At 42.9% G+C, this 16,898-nt stretch overlaps 1 protein-coding gene across 2 annotated transcripts in view; it reads left to right on the top strand.

Annotated features, from left to right (window-relative positions):
* Nucleotides 1-382: 382 nt before the first annotated feature.
* The window catches only part of TLR7 (toll like receptor 7), a 29,832-nt gene continuing 13,316 nt past the window's right edge, over nt 383-16,898 (top strand). The window contains exons 1-2 of one of the 2 annotated variants that reach the window (XM_073799135.1): nt 10,203-10,238; nt 10,600-10,700. In XM_073799135.1, coding sequence (XP_073655236.1) covers nt 10,698-10,700 — 3 coding nt within the window. In that variant the 5' untranslated portion in view covers nt 10,203-10,238; nt 10,600-10,697. Of the gene's footprint in view, nt 519-10,202; nt 10,239-10,599; nt 10,701-16,898 lie in introns of those variants that run through there. The other variant, XM_033850023.2, reaches the window with a different exon arrangement.

The following is a 16,898-nucleotide window of genomic DNA, read 5'->3' as shown; positions in this document are numbered from 1 at the left end:
GCGAATTCTCGGGCCCCACCCCAGACCTATTGAATCAGAAACTCTGGGTGTGGGGGTGTGGCAGGCACGGGGTTTGATACACTGAAGTTTGAGAACTACACTGTAAGGCTAAGTCCTCTAGTTTAGTAGTTGGTAAACTTGGTTGCATATGGGGCCACCTAAGGAGCTTTTTAAAATATTGCTGAAAATGAAATTAATTTAAAAAAATGTATAACTGTGTGGTGATGGATGTTAACTAGACTTATAGTGGTGATCATTTGGCAATATATACAAGTATTGAATCATTATGTTGTACACCTGAAACTAATAATTCTATATGTCAATTACACCTCAGTTAAAGAAAATGAAATTGATGCCTGGGCCTTGCCCCCAGAGATTCTGACTTAATTGGCCTGCGGAGCATCCAAGTATCAGGATTATTAAAGACCCTCGATGACTTGATACTACTGTGCAGCTAAGCTTGAACCATCCCATAGGGGACGATCCTTTCCTTCTTCAGGAAGATGGTTCTGACTCCAGTAAGTTACAATCAATTTAATTACACTTAATTGTAATTCTTGTACTCAGCTGAAAACTTATGCCTACTCTGCAGACATTTGGAGAGAATAGCAGCTTTCAGTTTATCTGAAGATTCAAATGTACCTAGATTAGAAATTTCTGATATTTGTTTTCACTTACCCCAAAACTGTGATTGCCAGGCACTTAGTAGCTTGGAATATTTGAGTTGTTTCTAATGCTTTGGTTTTATGGACAGAAAAAGACAATGTTTATTTTCTAGAAACACAAAGTATAAGATTCCATTGGTGAAAATAGAGTTATTACCAAAAAAATGTTAAAATTAACAGTACTTAATCATTTGTAATAATGGGTTCAGCACACACTCCTTAATATCTAAGGAATTTCCAATGATTTTATTAATATGGGAATCTCCTTTAAAAAAGTGTTTTTAGGAGGGAAGCTTGAACCAAGAGAAAAGTAATAGAAGCAGTTTTATTTAACACCGTATTTTTCAGCACCATTGGTCAGTTAAACAACAGCAACAAAAAGCAGTTAAATCAAGGAGTCTATTTTTTTTTATTGAAGTGTAGTTGATTTACAATGTTGTGTTAGTTTCTGGTGTACAGCAAAATGGTTCAGTTTTATAGATGTGTGTGTATATATATATGTTCTTTTTCAGATTCTTTTCTATTATAGTTTATTACAAGATATTTATTACAGTTCCCTCTGCTATACAGTAGGACCTTGGTTATCTATTTTATATATAGTAGTGTGTATCTGTTAAACCCAAACTCCTAATTTATCCCTCCCCCCACTTCCCCTTTGGTACCTATAAGTTTGTTTTCTGTGTCTGTGACTCCATTGCTGTTTCTTGTTTTGTTTTGTTTTTGTTTTTGTTTTTGTTTTGCGGTACGTGGGCCTCTCACCGCTGCGGCCTCTACCGTTGCGGAGCACAGGCTCTGGACACACAGGCTCAGCAGCCATGGCTCACGAGCCCAGCCGCTGTGCGGCATGTGGGATCTTCCCGGACCGGGGCACGAACCCGTGTCCCCCGCATCGGCAGGTGGACTCTGAACCACTGCGCCACCAGGGAAGCCCCCCCGTTTCTGTTTTGTAAGTTCATTTGTATCATTTTTTTAGATTCCACATATAGTTGATGTCATATGATATTTGTCTTTGACTTACTTCGCTTAGTATGATAATCTCTAGATCCATCCTTGTTGCTGCAAATGACATTATTTCATTCTTTTATTTACGGCTGGGTAGTATTCCACTGTATCTATGTACCACATCTTCCTTATCCATTCATCTGTTGATGGCATTTAGGCTGCTTCCATGTCTTGGCTATTGTGAGCAGTGATGCTATGAGCATTGGGGTGCATGTATCTTTTCAAAGTATGGTTTTCTTCAGATACATGCCCAGGAGTGGGATTGCTGGATCATATGGTAGTTCTATTGTTAGTTTTCTAAGGAACCTCCATGCTGTTTTGCATAGTGGCTGCACCAATTTACATTCCCACCAACAGTGTAGGAGGGTTCCCTTCTCTCCACACCCAGGGACTCTTATTAAAAAAGGATCTGTATGTGACTTAAATATTGTATTTTAACTTGAATTATATAAATGGACTTATTTGGGGAGACAGTTCTCCACGGGTCTCTTGCAGTTCTGTACATCTCATGAGCAGAGACATTGAGAGCCTTGGTTCTGGATAATCTTTTCAAGGATGTTTATATAGCAAGCAGAAGATAGTAGATAGTTTTGTAAGACAGAGATAGCGTCCCTTTCTGGGGCAGGTGGCAGGTTTGATTGCTGTCTGGTCTAATAATAACAGTGCCTCCCTCTGGGCAAAATTCAGTGAGCTTTGCTTGCAACCCATTACAAATGTTTGGGTTCTCTAAACTCGGGGTTCCTCAGCTGTGATGCAAACCCACTTCGTGCATAGCAACCACCCAGAGCCACTCCATGGCATTGGGGGGACAAAGGGAACAGGTACCTGCTGTGCCACGAGTGCTAAAGTCCTTTGTCCCCGACCCAGGAGCATTAGCAATTATTTATCTTTTTTTAAACCCATTGCATTAGCAATTATTTATCTTTTTTTAAAAAATTTTTTTAATTTGCTTGTAAGGAATCTATCTTTTTTTTTAACATCTTTATTGGGGTATAATTGCTTTACAATGGTGTGTTAGTTTCTGCCTTATAACAAAGTAAATCAACACCATACACAAAAATAAGCTCAAAATGGATTAAAGACCTAAATGTAAGGCCAGAAACTATCAAACTCTTAGAGGAAAACATAGGCAGGACACTCTATGACATAAATCACAGCAAGATCCTTTTTGACCCACCTCCTCGAGAAATGGAAATAAAAACAAAAATAAACAAATGGGACCTAATGAAACTTCAAAGCTTTTGCACAGCAAAGGAAACCATAAACAAGACCAAAAGACAACCCTCAGAATGGGAGAAAATATTTGCAAATGAAGCAAATGACAAAGGATTAATTTCCAAAATTTACATGCAGCTCAATAACAAAAAAACAACCCAATCCAAAAATGGGCAGAAGACCTAAATAGACATTTTTTAAAATTTTAATTGGAGTGAGAACTTAAAAACATATGCACAGCAATCTGAGTACAGACTCTGCAGATATTTTCCCCTTTTTATTTATCTCACATCTAACTTGATAGCTTATTTTTATTTATTTATTTATTTTTGGCTCTGTTGGGTCTTGTTTTTGTATCCATTCAGCGAGGTTATGTCTTTTGGTTGGAGCCTTTAATCCATTCACGTTTGAAGTAATTATCGATATGTATGTTCCTGTTACCATTTTCTTAATTGTTTTGGGTTTGTTTTTGTAGGTTCTTTTCTTCTCTTGTGTTTCCCACTTAGAGAAGTTCCTTTAGCATTTGTTGTAGAGCTGGTTTGGTGGTGCTGAATTCTCTTACCTTTCGCTTGTCTGTAAAGCTTTTGATTTCTCCGTCGAATCTGAATGAGATCCTTGCCGGGTAGAGTAATCTTGGTTGTAGGTTCTTCCCTTTCATCACTTTAAGTATATCATGCCACTCCCTTCTGGCTTGCAGAGTTTCTGCTGAGAAACCAGCTGTTAACCTTATGGGAGTTCCCTTGTATGTTATTTGTCGTTTTTCCCTTGCTGCTTTCAATAATTTTTCTTTGTCTTTAATTTTTGCCAATTTGATTACTATGTGTCTTGGCGTGTTTCTCCTTGGGTTTATCCTGTCTGGGACTCTCTGCACTTCCTGGACTTGAGTGGCTATTTCCTTTCCCATGTTAGGGAAGTTTTCGACTGTGGTCTCTTCAAATATTTTCTCAGGTCCTTTCTCTCTCTCTTCTCCTTCTGGGACCCCTATAATGAAAATGTTGTTGTGTTTAATGTTGTCCCAAAGGTCTCTTAGGCTGTCTTCATTTCTTTTCATTCTTTTTTGTTTATTCTGTTCCGCAGCAGTGAATTCCACCGTTCTGTCTTCCAGGTCACTTATCCGTTCTTCGACCTCAGTTATTCTGCTATTGATTCCTTCTAGTGTAGTTTTCATTTCAGTTATTGTATTGTTCATCTCTGTTTGATTGTTGTTTAATTCTTCTAGGTCTTTTTGAAACAGTTCTGGCATCTTCCCGATCTTTGCCTCCATTCTTTTTCCGAGGTCCTGGATCATCTTCACTATCATTATTCTAAATTCTTTTTCTGGAAGGTTGCTTATCTCCATTTCATTTAGTTGTTTTTCTGGGGTTTTATCTTGTTCCTTCATCTGGTACATAGCCCTCTGCCTTTTCATCTTGTCTGTCTTTCTGTGAATGTGTTTTTTGTTCCACAGGCTGCAGGATTGTAGTTCTTCTTCTGCTGTCTGCCCTCTCTCATTCAGTATTGTAATACATGACTTTTAGAGGCTGCATAGTATTCTAAAGTAAAATGTTTTGAATCCAGTATCCTTCAAAGAATCTGAAACAGCAGTTTTTGCCTTAAATACATATCCCTTTACCTTTCTCTTGTATATATCACAAGTGGTAGACTATCACTTTGGTGGTTCTGAATGAACCGTGCTTCCCAATATTCATGTTCTTCTGGAGTGCCTTTCCTTATTGACTCTGGGCTTGGCCAATAAGTAGGACATTAGCAAGGATGATGCAAACGAGGCTTAGTAGTGCTTGCACACTGGGGCTTATCTATATTGAAATGCTCACTCTTAGGATCTAATCACCTTGAAAAGAAGCCCGCTCTAGCCACATGGAAAGAAAGAGAGCAAGAAGTCACAGCCTCCCCACCATACCCACTGCGGCACCAGACAGGCGAACAAAGCCATCTGACTGCAGTCTCGTGGAAAACCCCAAACGCGACAAACAGAACAGCCCAGCAGAGCCCCGGCCAAATGACAGAACGGTGAACAAATATAACGGTTGCTGTTTTAAGCCGATGCATTTTGGAGTGCTTTGTTACACAGCAATAAATCATTGAAACATGATAGCTTTTAATATGAACGGTTACGTCAAATATAAGTTCAAAAAGGACTTTTTGTTATTATCTGGTTGAATTGCTGAGGTCCTGGCTGATTAGATGACTTTCAGAAAGAACATGGGCAGTGGAGTCAAAAAAAGCATGAATTGCAACCCGGTTTTGCATATTAGATATATGACTTCTTGAAGTATCAGCTTCCTCGGGGGCAAACCAGGTTTTAACAATAGCTACCTCGGGACTTCCCTGGTGGCGCGGTGGTTAATAATCCGCCTGCCATTGCAGGGGACGCAGGTTCGATCCCTGGTCCAGGAAGATCCCACATGCCACGGAGTAACTAAGCCTGTGCACCACAACTACTGAGCCTGCGCTCTAGAGCCTGCGAGCCACAGCTACTGAGCCCACGTGCCACAACTACTGAAGCCCGCGCGCCAAGAGCCCGTGCTCCGCAACAAGAGAAGCCACCACAATGAGAAGCTCGCGCACCAGTGAAGAGTGGCCCCTGCTCGCCACAACTGGAGAAAGCCCACGTGCAGCAGTGAAGACCCAATGCAGAAATAAATAAATAAATAGGTAGATAAATAAATAAATAAAAACAATAGACACCTCACAGGTGTTTTATTCTTAGGCTCTGAGAGTGATGGTGCTTCTAACTCAATGGCGTGATAAACATGAAGGAATGTACTGGTGTGAGGTCACATTTTTATTACAAAGCCATGTCTCTCATATCCCAAGCAAGTGTTCTTGCCACTATACCTCAGTACTAATGAATCCACTTATGAGTCTACGAAAACCAAATGGCAAGAGGGATTATCTGTAATGCCCACCTGGCAAAACTGCTTCTGATTTTCCAAGGCAAGAGGCAGAGCTGCTTAGCGACCATTACCTCCATAAATAACCTTTTCTCTTTTTAACTAAGTCATCCACTCCATTATTTGCATCAGGGCCTTTTTTCAAAGCATTTGATCCTTTGGACTCATCTGGTACACTCTAATATTTATGTGGGACCAGCCCTCAACACGAAAGAAGGGTTTTTTTAATATGAATTTGCATATCCTGTCAAGGACTTTTTCAGAACACTTTCATTTCAAGGTAAAATGAAACTTACAGGACTAAGCAGAGAAATGCTTCACATTTCAGTTTAAAGGAGGGGGGTAATAAAGATGTTAAAAAAATAAAATAAAAATTTTTTTAAAAGGAGGGGGGAATGAAGCAAAAGACAAGGTTAATTATGACACTGGGGCTTTACAATGCTAAAAATACACTATATACGAAGGAGCTATGGAAGCTGTGTTCTATTTCTACGTGTCCCTTACAAAGAGCAGGCTCATGGTATCTGCAAATTTCTTTTTTTATTATTAGTTTTTATTGGAGCTTTATTAGTTTTATCGTTGCTTTACAATGTTGTGTTAGTTTGAAAATTTCTAGTAAAGATTTTTATTTGAAAAGCGTTCATGGTTGTATCTAACTGAAAGGGTTAACATTTTAACCTTGTTATAAAAATAGTTAATGATGCTTGTCATTAAAGTTCTCTCTCCTTTTCCTCAAGCCAACCCTGACTTTCAGCATGCAGGAGTGGGAACAGCCAACAGAAATTGGGGAAGCACTGGGGTCCTGTTTGCATTCGCATGCTCGCCCAAATAGAGAAACATTAAGATGTTATACTTCCCCATGCTGGGAACACAGCATTAACTGGACTAGAGCAATTTATTTAAGGGCTTTATTGAGGTTCCCAACAGCTTTAGGAGAGTATGTATGATGCTAAGTTTCCATTCAACCCCTTTGATGTCTATGTCAGAGTCAGATGGCAGCAGTGGGGCTCACACCTGGGGTTTCTGTACCCAGCTGTATACTTGTTCACCCACCACTCTGGATGCCACTTAAGCCTGGACTTCCTTTTAATTTCAGAAACTTAATCTTAGGAGTCCTTCAACGTTTAATTCCACCAAGGGCCCTTTCAATCTTCTTTATTTCCATCTAAAAGGAAAAAAGAAATGCGGTGAGACTTAGAAAACGTAGTATGAGGTAACCCAGCCAATGAGAGGCCTGTCCTCACAAGATGAATAGAAGCACTCTATCCTCTTCATCCAGTCATTTCTCTTGAGCTAACTAACCCGGGGGGGCCTGGGCCCACGACGTCACCCAGATGCGGGTAGCTCACAGAGGCCACGACTAGCTCTTCTTCTCAAAACTGACCTAAGTGATCAAATTATTCTTATTTTCATAATCACTTTCATTTTTATCATCATGAAGAATGATTTTTAAATACCAACTCTGAACGAGATGCTGGGGACAATGCATCCTTAACTCAAGGGGTCTGCAATATCATTAGGGACCTAGCAGATAGAATCAAAGATAAATAACAATACAAGAAAGCATAATAGTATATTCCCTCGGGATCTTACCATATAAAACCTGGATGTGCCTTTACTGGTCACACACCCTCATCCCTCACTTTATAGATGAGTAAGCAGATTTATTTTTATGTAGTCAAATTTTTTGATGTTTTCTTTCAGACTCTGGGGTCGTTGCTGTTGGTCTTCGTTTGTTGTTGTTGTCATACTTAGAATGACTTTCCCACTTCAAGATTATAAAAATATTTATCTGGGTTTCTTCCAGCACTTTTAATGTTCAATGTCTTACATTTAAATTTTTGAGCCATATGAAATTAATTTTGATGTAAGAAACAAGGTAAGACTACAGCTTAATTTTTTTCTAAGCTTTAAGCCAGTTGCCCAACTTTATCTTAATAATTCCTTTTGCCATTGATGTGAATTTAATGTCCCATATGTGCTTTTTTTAAAAATTAATTTATTTTTATTTTTGGATGTGTTGGGTCTTTGTTGCTGCGCGCAGGCTGTCTCTCTAGTTGCGGCGAGCAGGGGCTACTCTTGGTTGCGGGGTGTGGGCTTCTCATTGCAGTGACTTCTCTTGTTGTGGAGCACGGGCTCTAGGCATGTGGGCTTCAGTAGTTGTGGCACGTGGGCTCAGTAGTTGTGGCGCATGGGCTCTAGGTGCTCGGGCTTCAGTAGTTGTGGCTCCCAAGCTCTAGAGCGCAGGCTCAGTAGTTGCGGCGCATGGGCTTAGTTGATCCGCGGCATGTGGGATCTTCTCGGACCGGGGCTCGAACCCATGTCCCCTGCATTGGCAGGCAGATTCTTAACCACTGCACCACCAGGGAAGTCCCTCCCATGTGTGCTTTTACTTAACTTTGCTATCTCCTCCTTTTCACTGATGTACTGGCACTATGCCATTGTAGGCAATGCAGCATTTATGATGCGTTTATAGATCGAGAAGAGGAATCCTCCCTTTGTTACTTTTTCATTCAGAAGTTACCTGACTATTCTTACCAGGGGTCTTAACCCAGTCAGATCCAATACCTCATTTTTATGAGAGATATCTGGTCATGTACCCTTTACTATCCAGAGGAGATGACATTTATGGATAACATAACCGTAATCTTTGTTATAAATGAAAAATGCCCAGCTGTGACCTCTAGCCCTAATAACCATCTATTTCTCTTCATCTGTTTACATCTTCTTTGCATCTTCAAGGGTCCTGAGAGAAAACAAGTGGCACACTCTGAGTCAGAAATTGATGAGTTTAGCAAAGTGACTATTCATAACAGTGTGGACAGGATTTAGGGAAATCCCCAACAATGGTGTGGCGTTTCACGGGTTGAGTCTTCACAGTCACAGGCTTCAAGTGGCAAGGCGAAGGAACAATTAGTGGAATTCAGGAAGAGTGGCCATGAGGGGGGAGCATCACCTGACCAGAGCATCATTGCAGGGTGGCAGCCATCCCACAGCATTGGAGAGGGAGGGAGCCCAGGGGTAAATACTCGGACCTTTTCCCCATTGGGCAAACCCATGCGGAAATCTGCCAGCTAGTGATGAAATTTGTGTACAGCTCAGCCTCTCGGGACACAGAGCCGGGTGGGAAGGCATGGAGCGTGGATTTGAGGGGCAAATGCATAGCAAGCAGCCTGCTAGGTAAGGCATCGTTGTCCCCTGCCCGTCTATCACCTGCTTTGTTCGCAAGTGTTTCATGTCAGTTTTCTTCCCAAGTATTTCATATTTTTGTTGCTGTTTTGCGTGGAATCTCTCCTATTATCCATCTGGATTAGTTATTGTTTATACGTGAGAAAGCTATTGATTTTTACATGTTGATTGTGTGGCAAAGTGGTTTGCTAAGAGGGCATTTGATTTTTGCTTGTGTGACTATCACTTACATGGTATGTGACCTGGGGAAAGTCCAGTATCTTTTCTGCATTAATTCTATTATTTGTTTAAACAAAAGAAGGATAATAAGATATTTACTTCATTTTTTTAGTATTTAATGCGATCGTACATATTAGGCAGTTAAAAGTGTCTGGTTCATAATAAACTCTCAATAAAGATGACTTATTATTGTATCTAATAGTTTTTCAGCTGATCTGGGGCACTATTGACTTTTCAATTCAGTAGATTAACCCTGATGGCTGTCAGCTGTTTTTCTTGTGACATACTTGGCAGTTTTCAAATTCTCTCCAGGGCAACTGGGCGGACTAAAGACCTTTAAACATAACTACTGATATTTTGACTCTACCTCCAAAAGGCACCAATAATCAGTTCAAAAGGGAGCGATTCTCCTGGGAACCCCACTTTGAGAAGCAGGTTTTACATGACCCTGGACTGCAAGTGCAGCTGCCCTCGTTTCATTGAAGTGAGGGAAACAACTGGAAGCTCTGCCACTGCTTAGAAACCAGAGTCCCTTTCAGCTGGGCCTAAGACAGAATGAGGGAAATTTAGGCGTGTCTCTAAGATACTTGTAGAACAGTGGTCCTCAATCTGGGGCACTTTTGCGCCCCGGGGGATATTTTGCAATGTCTGTGATTGTCAAGGGGCAGTGCTACTGGCATCTAGCGGGTTCAAGTCAGGGATGCTGCTAAACATCTTACAATGCCACAAAGAATTATCTCACCAAAAATGGCAGTAGTGCTGAGATGGAGAAACTCCTAGAAAAAAGGAGATCGGTCAACCAGGTTGCTTGGATGTAGACATGACATTGCCCCGATTGTGGTGGTAGAAATAAGAGGAAGCTGCTGCTTCTGCGGACCTCATGTCTGAGATAGCTTAAATACTCACGCTCCTCCCCCCAACCCCTAACCTTGTCTTTGCACTTGGAAGCTCCACGGCTGGCAGCCTGGAGTCTCTGTGACTCTAGGTTTCCTGCAGCCTATCTCTTCACTTCAGAAGACTCCAGACCTCGAATCACTCCATGCAGCCGAGAAAGGTATTTTCAGCACTGGGACAAACTCAGATCATTTAAATAACTAGACCTATGAGCCATTCTCAGAGAGAGGGGAGGGGAGGAGAGGGAACCCAAATCACATGCAAAAGAAAAATTTCTTTTAGAATCTAATGAGTTTTTGTAGTCTCAAATGTCATATCTTCGAAGATAAAGTAGATTTTTTTAATAATGTTAGAAATGGTTTTCTGGAGTGCGTCCCTAGTCTAGATAACTTTCAGGAAGTAAATGCTATTAATAGGTGTTTTCAGCAGCATGTCTTAGAGCCATGTTCTCAGCACGCTTTGAAGCTTCAGTACTTTGCTGTCTCTGAAATGTAAAGTTTGGTGTTTTCTCTTTACCTTAGTTGATGCTATTGGGTCCATCTCAGGCTGATCTTGACACCTCTCATGCTCTGCTCTCTTCAACCCGACCTCTCTGTTTCATTTTGGAAGAAGACTAGAAATGGTAAGGACAGCTAAGAGATCCCTAAAAAGTGTTATCTGTCATTTTTTTGTGGGAAGAACTGAAACCGGCCGGCAAGAGAGATGTTTAAGTATCTGTACTTCGGTTATTTGCTGAGGAAAACCTCTTCCATGATCTCTCACAATCAAGATTAATCATGGGGGTATTTTGTAATTTCAGATTAATCAATACTTGCTCTGTGCAACTTCCGACAGGAGTTACTGCATCCCACCCTGAGGAAGAGTGGATGTTTGAATTGGGGAAATAGCTTCTATGGGTCTAACTTTTTTCACCTCACCTTTTCAGCTTTAAAACTGTAGAAATCACTGAAGTTCCTTTCTGCTTTTTCTAGCGTTTGGTGGCGTCTGAACGAGTATGTGTGTGGCAGCAGGGGCAGACGGGCAGGAGTAGGAATACAGGAGCCTGGGCTCGCGTACGGTCACAGAAAAGCAGAAGCGGACCGGATGTAAAGCAGTCGGGGAAATGGGACCTTAGTACAGGATTGGGCTCAGTTCCACATACAGCAGAGACACGTGGGGATTTATAGGCCAGGAACAGAGTGAGGGTCAGTGGTTGGAAAATTACTAAGAGGAAACATCAGGGTTAGGGGGTGTTCTGGCTGGACCGACCTGACGGGGTTCTTGCTGAAAGCAGGCCAGGGAGATGGGATATCATCACCTGGGGGATGGTAGGGATGAGAGACTTGATCAGATAGCAGGGATGATCAGATAGCGTGGTCAGGGATTCTGGCTAAACTGACCTAACAGGATTCTTGCTAAAACTGGCCACATGGACACAAAAGCCCCCAAATCAAGGCCTAGTGACTTAGAGAAGGCTGACTAAAGTTTAGTCGAGGAGGGAGTCTGTCAGTGCTGGCTCTCCCAGTCACTAGCTGGGGGACCTTGGGCGTATCACCTCAGCCCTCTGAAGCTCAACGTTTTTTGGCTATCAAATGAGCATTGCTGTACCTCTCCAGTTGCCTTGCAGGGCCGTTGTAGGGGCTCAGATAACAAAACATATGTTCAGATCCTTTGCAAGTGCTGTGCGGTATTAGGTATGCCTAAAGTTCTTCACAAAAAGACATCAGTGACCTTTTCTTGAAATTATTTTGTCACCCCAATTAGACACAATGGAGTGCCTGCACCAGGAACCCACTCTGACTTCTAGATCTGAATGCTGGCGCCTGGGCTCATTTCGTGTCTAAGGTCTAATGAAGAGTTAACCACAGGGCACTATGTTACAAAAGAAGCAACCGCTTAAAGTTTCATTTCCTAGAAACGCAGATGTCTATTTTTAGGCCAACCCATGCCCGCATCTGCCTTTGCCCCTTGAGGGATGGCATGGTAGGGTTGATCGTAATAAACAGAGCTCACATTTATTGACCACTTACTACAAACTGAGCATCATGCTAAGGGCTGGATGTCTCTGTGTCGATTTCACCCTCCAAGCAGCCTTGTGAGGCACAGATGAGGGAGCTGGGGCTTCAAGAGGGTTAAGAGCTTGTGATCTTGGCTGGGCAGCTCGACTCTGGCAGCGAGACCCCTCTGCTCTACCTCGACCAAGCTGGCCCGGCACACACTTCCACCCGGGACACAGTCAGTCACCGTGGGCTTCAATTATGATAATTTACTCCTGAAAAAGAATTGGGATATCTTTTATAAGGAAAGATGAAAACAACTTTTAAAAGAAGAAATAGAAAAGACCAAAAAGCATAGGAAAATTATTCAATCTTATGAATACTTATAGGTCAGACCCTTTGATATGGAAACTCCACTTCTAGAAACTCTTAAAGAAACAATCAGGGATGTCACAAACAATTTACAAAGATAGTCTATGCAGCATGGCAAAGGGAATATCTCACGTCCAGTGTTGGGAAGGGGTTAATTAATTGTGGTCCACCCATTAAGTGGAATGTTATGTAACCATCAAATCATATTTCTTAAAAGAATAGTGAATGACATAAGAAAATACTCATGATATAATGGTAAATGGAAAAAGCAAGCTAGAAATTAAGTATCGTATATTCCTGATGTTTTTAATGCACGTACTAGACACTTACTAAACGTTGGTTAATCTGTGATGACGGTTTGCCTGAGTAAATGGGTTACCTATTTTTCTTAATAGTTTCGCAAGAGAGCCCTGCGTTCTAACCATTTGACAGTTGAGAAATCAGAGGCTCAGGAGGGAAAGTGATTCACCAAAGTCAGAGAGCGCTTAGGTGGCAGAATAAGGATTTACAATCAAACCTTTCCACTGACGAAGCCCCTGCTAGTACTGAACTGCTTCTCACTGTGTGAAATAGATGCAGGAATAGGGAGATGAGTGTTAGAGGGAACATGCCAAAGTAACAGTAGTTAACTGTAGCAAATTTCTTCATCGCCAGAGAGATAATAAGGAATTCGTTTACTAAATTATTCAAAATTGATGGTTTAAAAGTCGGGAAGATGGTGTTGAAATTAAAAACAGTCATTACAGATGAACCAACCAGTGTCTTTGCACCCCACGAATAGATCATTGATATCTCTGAAGCCCACCAAAGTTTAGGCCTGGGATAGCAAATGATGGCCGTGGGTCATATCCAGCCTGCCACCTGTTTTTGTATAGCCCACAAACTAAGAATTTTTTTTAATCTCTTTAAATGATTGAAAAAGTCGAAGGAAGATACTGTTTTGTGGCCCATAAAAGTTATATTAAAGTCAATTTTTCGTGCCCACAATAGCTTTATTGTTAGTGTATTTGTTTACATATTGTCTATAACTGCTTTTGCGCTGCAGGGACAAATCTGAGTAGTTGTGACTGGCCCATTACAAAAAAATGTGCCAGTTGTGCTTTATGTGAAAAGGGGGATAGGGTATAATGTCAAGTAAGATTTAATATCTTACGGTCTTGGGTGCCTGTTGTGATGCGTAGTAGCTGTTGAGTTCCTAATTTATGTAAGACAACTTTATATCATTTTACTCTTTTATTTTGAAAGCTAGGTCTGTTGGGCTAAAATGGTAGAAGGGAAATGATACAAAGTCTCTTTATTTAAGTAAGTGGGTTATATCCTTGTACTTAATTTTTTGGTTGTTATATAATGAAACTTTGATGTCCATGGTAATTACATTTTACAGAGGTTAGCCTATAATTAGGAATATTTCAGAATTTGCAAAAAGGGGATATTTGGTCCTAAGTCTTTTAGGGAAATTCCCAGTGGAGGCTGGCCTATAAAACAATAGCACATAACTTCCCTTATTCTCTGCCCCTCCCTTAGCCCCTAGGGTGATACATACAGTGCACATCTGGTTTTCAAACAATTCAGTGTCATGGCAACGTGACAAAAGGTTAGTGAATTCAAATTCAGGGGTTTCCCACAATTGCTCCCCACTCCTTGCCTCTTCCAGGTTTCTTTCTCCTGATTCTCCAGTTGGCCATCACCTCTGGTTCAACGCAGCCCATCCATTTACGGGATCCCCCCCCCCCGCCCCCGCGCCATGACATCCTTTGCTTCCATAGCTTGGTTTCAGTGACTCCCTCCACCAGAAATGCATATTCCAGCACTTCCTTTTCAACTCAGGCAACGTGGCTTTTTTTCTGCTCTGTGATCTTAAAAATAAATGGGAGGGGTAGCTGAGGGCACCTAGCTGTTGTCCCCTGAAGTCTGGCTCATAGTAGCCCGCAGGTATGTTGGCCTTCAGACTGGCTACTGGGTAGATGAGCGGAGGATGGAGAAGAATTTTGCTGCAAGTCATTAAATCTAACCAGATCATAGCCATGCAAAATTATATAATAAAGACCAGAAGGGGAATACCGATGCAATACAGAAAGGTGAGAGGTTCTACCTGCCACCAGGTAATCACACCCAACTTCGTCTTCCTGGAGGACTCTCTCCACCTTCCCCTCTCCTACCCCCAGCCCCTCGTGCCGGCTGCTCACTCTTAGCTGATAACCCAGCTTCCTGCTTCCCCGACTGCATCAGAGAATTGGAAGAGCAATTGGGAGAGATGGCCCACTGGCTCCCCTCTGCTTGTGTGCCCGCCTAGAGCTTCTGCACCCACCCATCCTGCCTGACCTCCTGTCCAGTTACCCAGCATCGTGTAGCAGATCCCCCCAAAACCCACTGGCTTGATACCACCACTGTCCTGGAGTGTTATATGTGGCGGGCCCACGGGTTGACTGGGTTCACTGAGGCGTCTGTGGCGCTGGGTGTGTCCGCCACTTGCAGTCGGTGTCTGGGGCTGGACTCACCCCCGCACAGTTCTGGTGCCTGGATGGGGAGACTCCACAGCTGCGGGCTGCCACTGGCTCCACGTGGTCTCTCCAATATGGAAGCTGTGCTGTCTCTGGGCTTCTTCCAAGGCTGGTGGCTCAGAGCTCCAGTTCAAGTGGAGAGAGAGACAAAGAGATCACGAGAGAAGGAGTGCTTGGTGAGGTGAAAACACTCCCACCTTTTCTGTCCCAGCCTGGCAAGTCCTGCAACATCGCTTCTTCGGCTGCTCTCCTCCAGATACGGAAAAAAGCCTGCCCAGGTTCAGAGGAGGATGGGAGATAGGTGAACCAATTTGCAGACTCTTAAACTAAGGATGGAATTTTTATAATCCCTGCCAAAGCCAGTCTCCCCGCTAGTGCGCTGGGTCACCTCCCTGCTTTCCTCCCCTGTCTCTCCTGCATCTTCTTCGGCATTATTATTTACGATGGGGGTTTGGGGAAGTTTTTTCCGCACTCTCACCAGCATTACAACATGCTGTTATGCTTGCCATCCTCAGATATATCCTCTTGACCCTCTTGGCCCCGGGAACTACCACCGGTATCTTTGTTCCCAGAAATGTTTGCTGCCGGCAGCTCCTCCCCTCACATGCTTCCAAGAACTTGGAAGTCATATTTGCTTTGGCTTCACCTTCAGAATCTATCCAGTATCTGGCAAGTTCTCACCACCTCCACCCCTGCCAGCTGGGGCTTTTGCTTGAATTACCGTAATAGCCTCTTGCCTGGTCTCCACGCTTCCACCCTTCCCCTCGTTGTCTCTTTCAACACAGCAACCAGCATGATCCTTCTAACATGAAGTCAGACCGTAGCACTCTTCGGCTGAAAACCTTGCCATGGATCGGCCTGCCGCTCCTTGTTGGGATGGCCGACTAGGCCCTGTAGGCATCCTCAGCATGGGCCTGGGGCCCCTCCCTCTTTGTTTTTTAAATTGATTTATTTTATTTATTTTTGGCTGCGTTGGGTCTTCGTTGCTGCGCACGGGCTTTCTCTAGTTGCGACGAGCAGGGGCTACTCTTTGTTGCTGTGCACGGGCTTCTCATTGCGGTGGCTTCTCTTGTTGCGGAGCACGGGCTCTAGGCGCGCGGGCTTCAGTAGTTGTGGCACCTGGGCTCAGTAGTTGTGCCTCGCGGGCTCTAGAGCGCAGGCTCAGTAGTTGTGGCGCACGGGCTTAGTTGCTCCACGGCATGAAGGATCTCCCCGGCCCAGGGCTCGAACCCGTGTCCCCTGTGTTGACAGGCGGATTCTTTTTTTGCCTTTTTTTTTTTAAACATCTTTATTGGAGTATGATTGCTTTACAATGTTCTGTTAGTTTCTGCTGTATAACAAAGTGAATCAGCTATATGCATACGTATATCCCCATATCCCCTCCCTCTTGCGTCACCCTCCCACCCTCCCTATCCCACCCCTCTAGGTGGTCACAAAGCATCGGGCTGATCTCCCTGTGCTATGCAGCTGTTTTCCACTAGCTATCTATTTTACATTTGGTAGTGTATATATGAAGATATACAGATGGCCAACAAACTCATGAAAAGATGCTCAACATCACTAATTATTAGGGAAATACACATCGAAACTACAGTGAGCTATCACCTGACACCGGTCAGAAAGGCCATCATCAAAAAATCTAGAAACAATAAATGCTGGAGACGGTGTGGAAAAAAGGGAACCCTCTTGCACTGTTGGTGGGAATGTAAATTGATACAGCCACTATGGAGAACAGTATGGAGGTTCCTTAAAAAACTAAAAATAGAACTACCATATGACCCAGCAACCCCACTACTGGGCATATACCCTGAGAAAACCATAATTCAGAAAGAGACAAGCACCACAGTGTTCATTGCAGCACTTTTTCCAATAGGCAGGTGGATTCTTAACCACTGTGCCACCAGTGAAGCCCTGCTTAGACCGTTGTGAAAGAACAGCAGCCTGAGGTTCTGGGGGTCTAGGAAGGAGCAC

The sequence above is a fragment of the Tursiops truncatus genome, chromosome X (genome assembly GCF_011762595.2).
Source record: "Tursiops truncatus isolate mTurTru1 chromosome X, mTurTru1.mat.Y, whole genome shotgun sequence".
Taxonomy (NCBI): Eukaryota; Metazoa; Chordata; class Mammalia; order Artiodactyla; family Delphinidae; genus Tursiops; species Tursiops truncatus.
The sequence above is the reverse complement of the archived record's forward strand: the minus strand, read 5'-3'. Positions and strand labels throughout refer to the sequence as shown.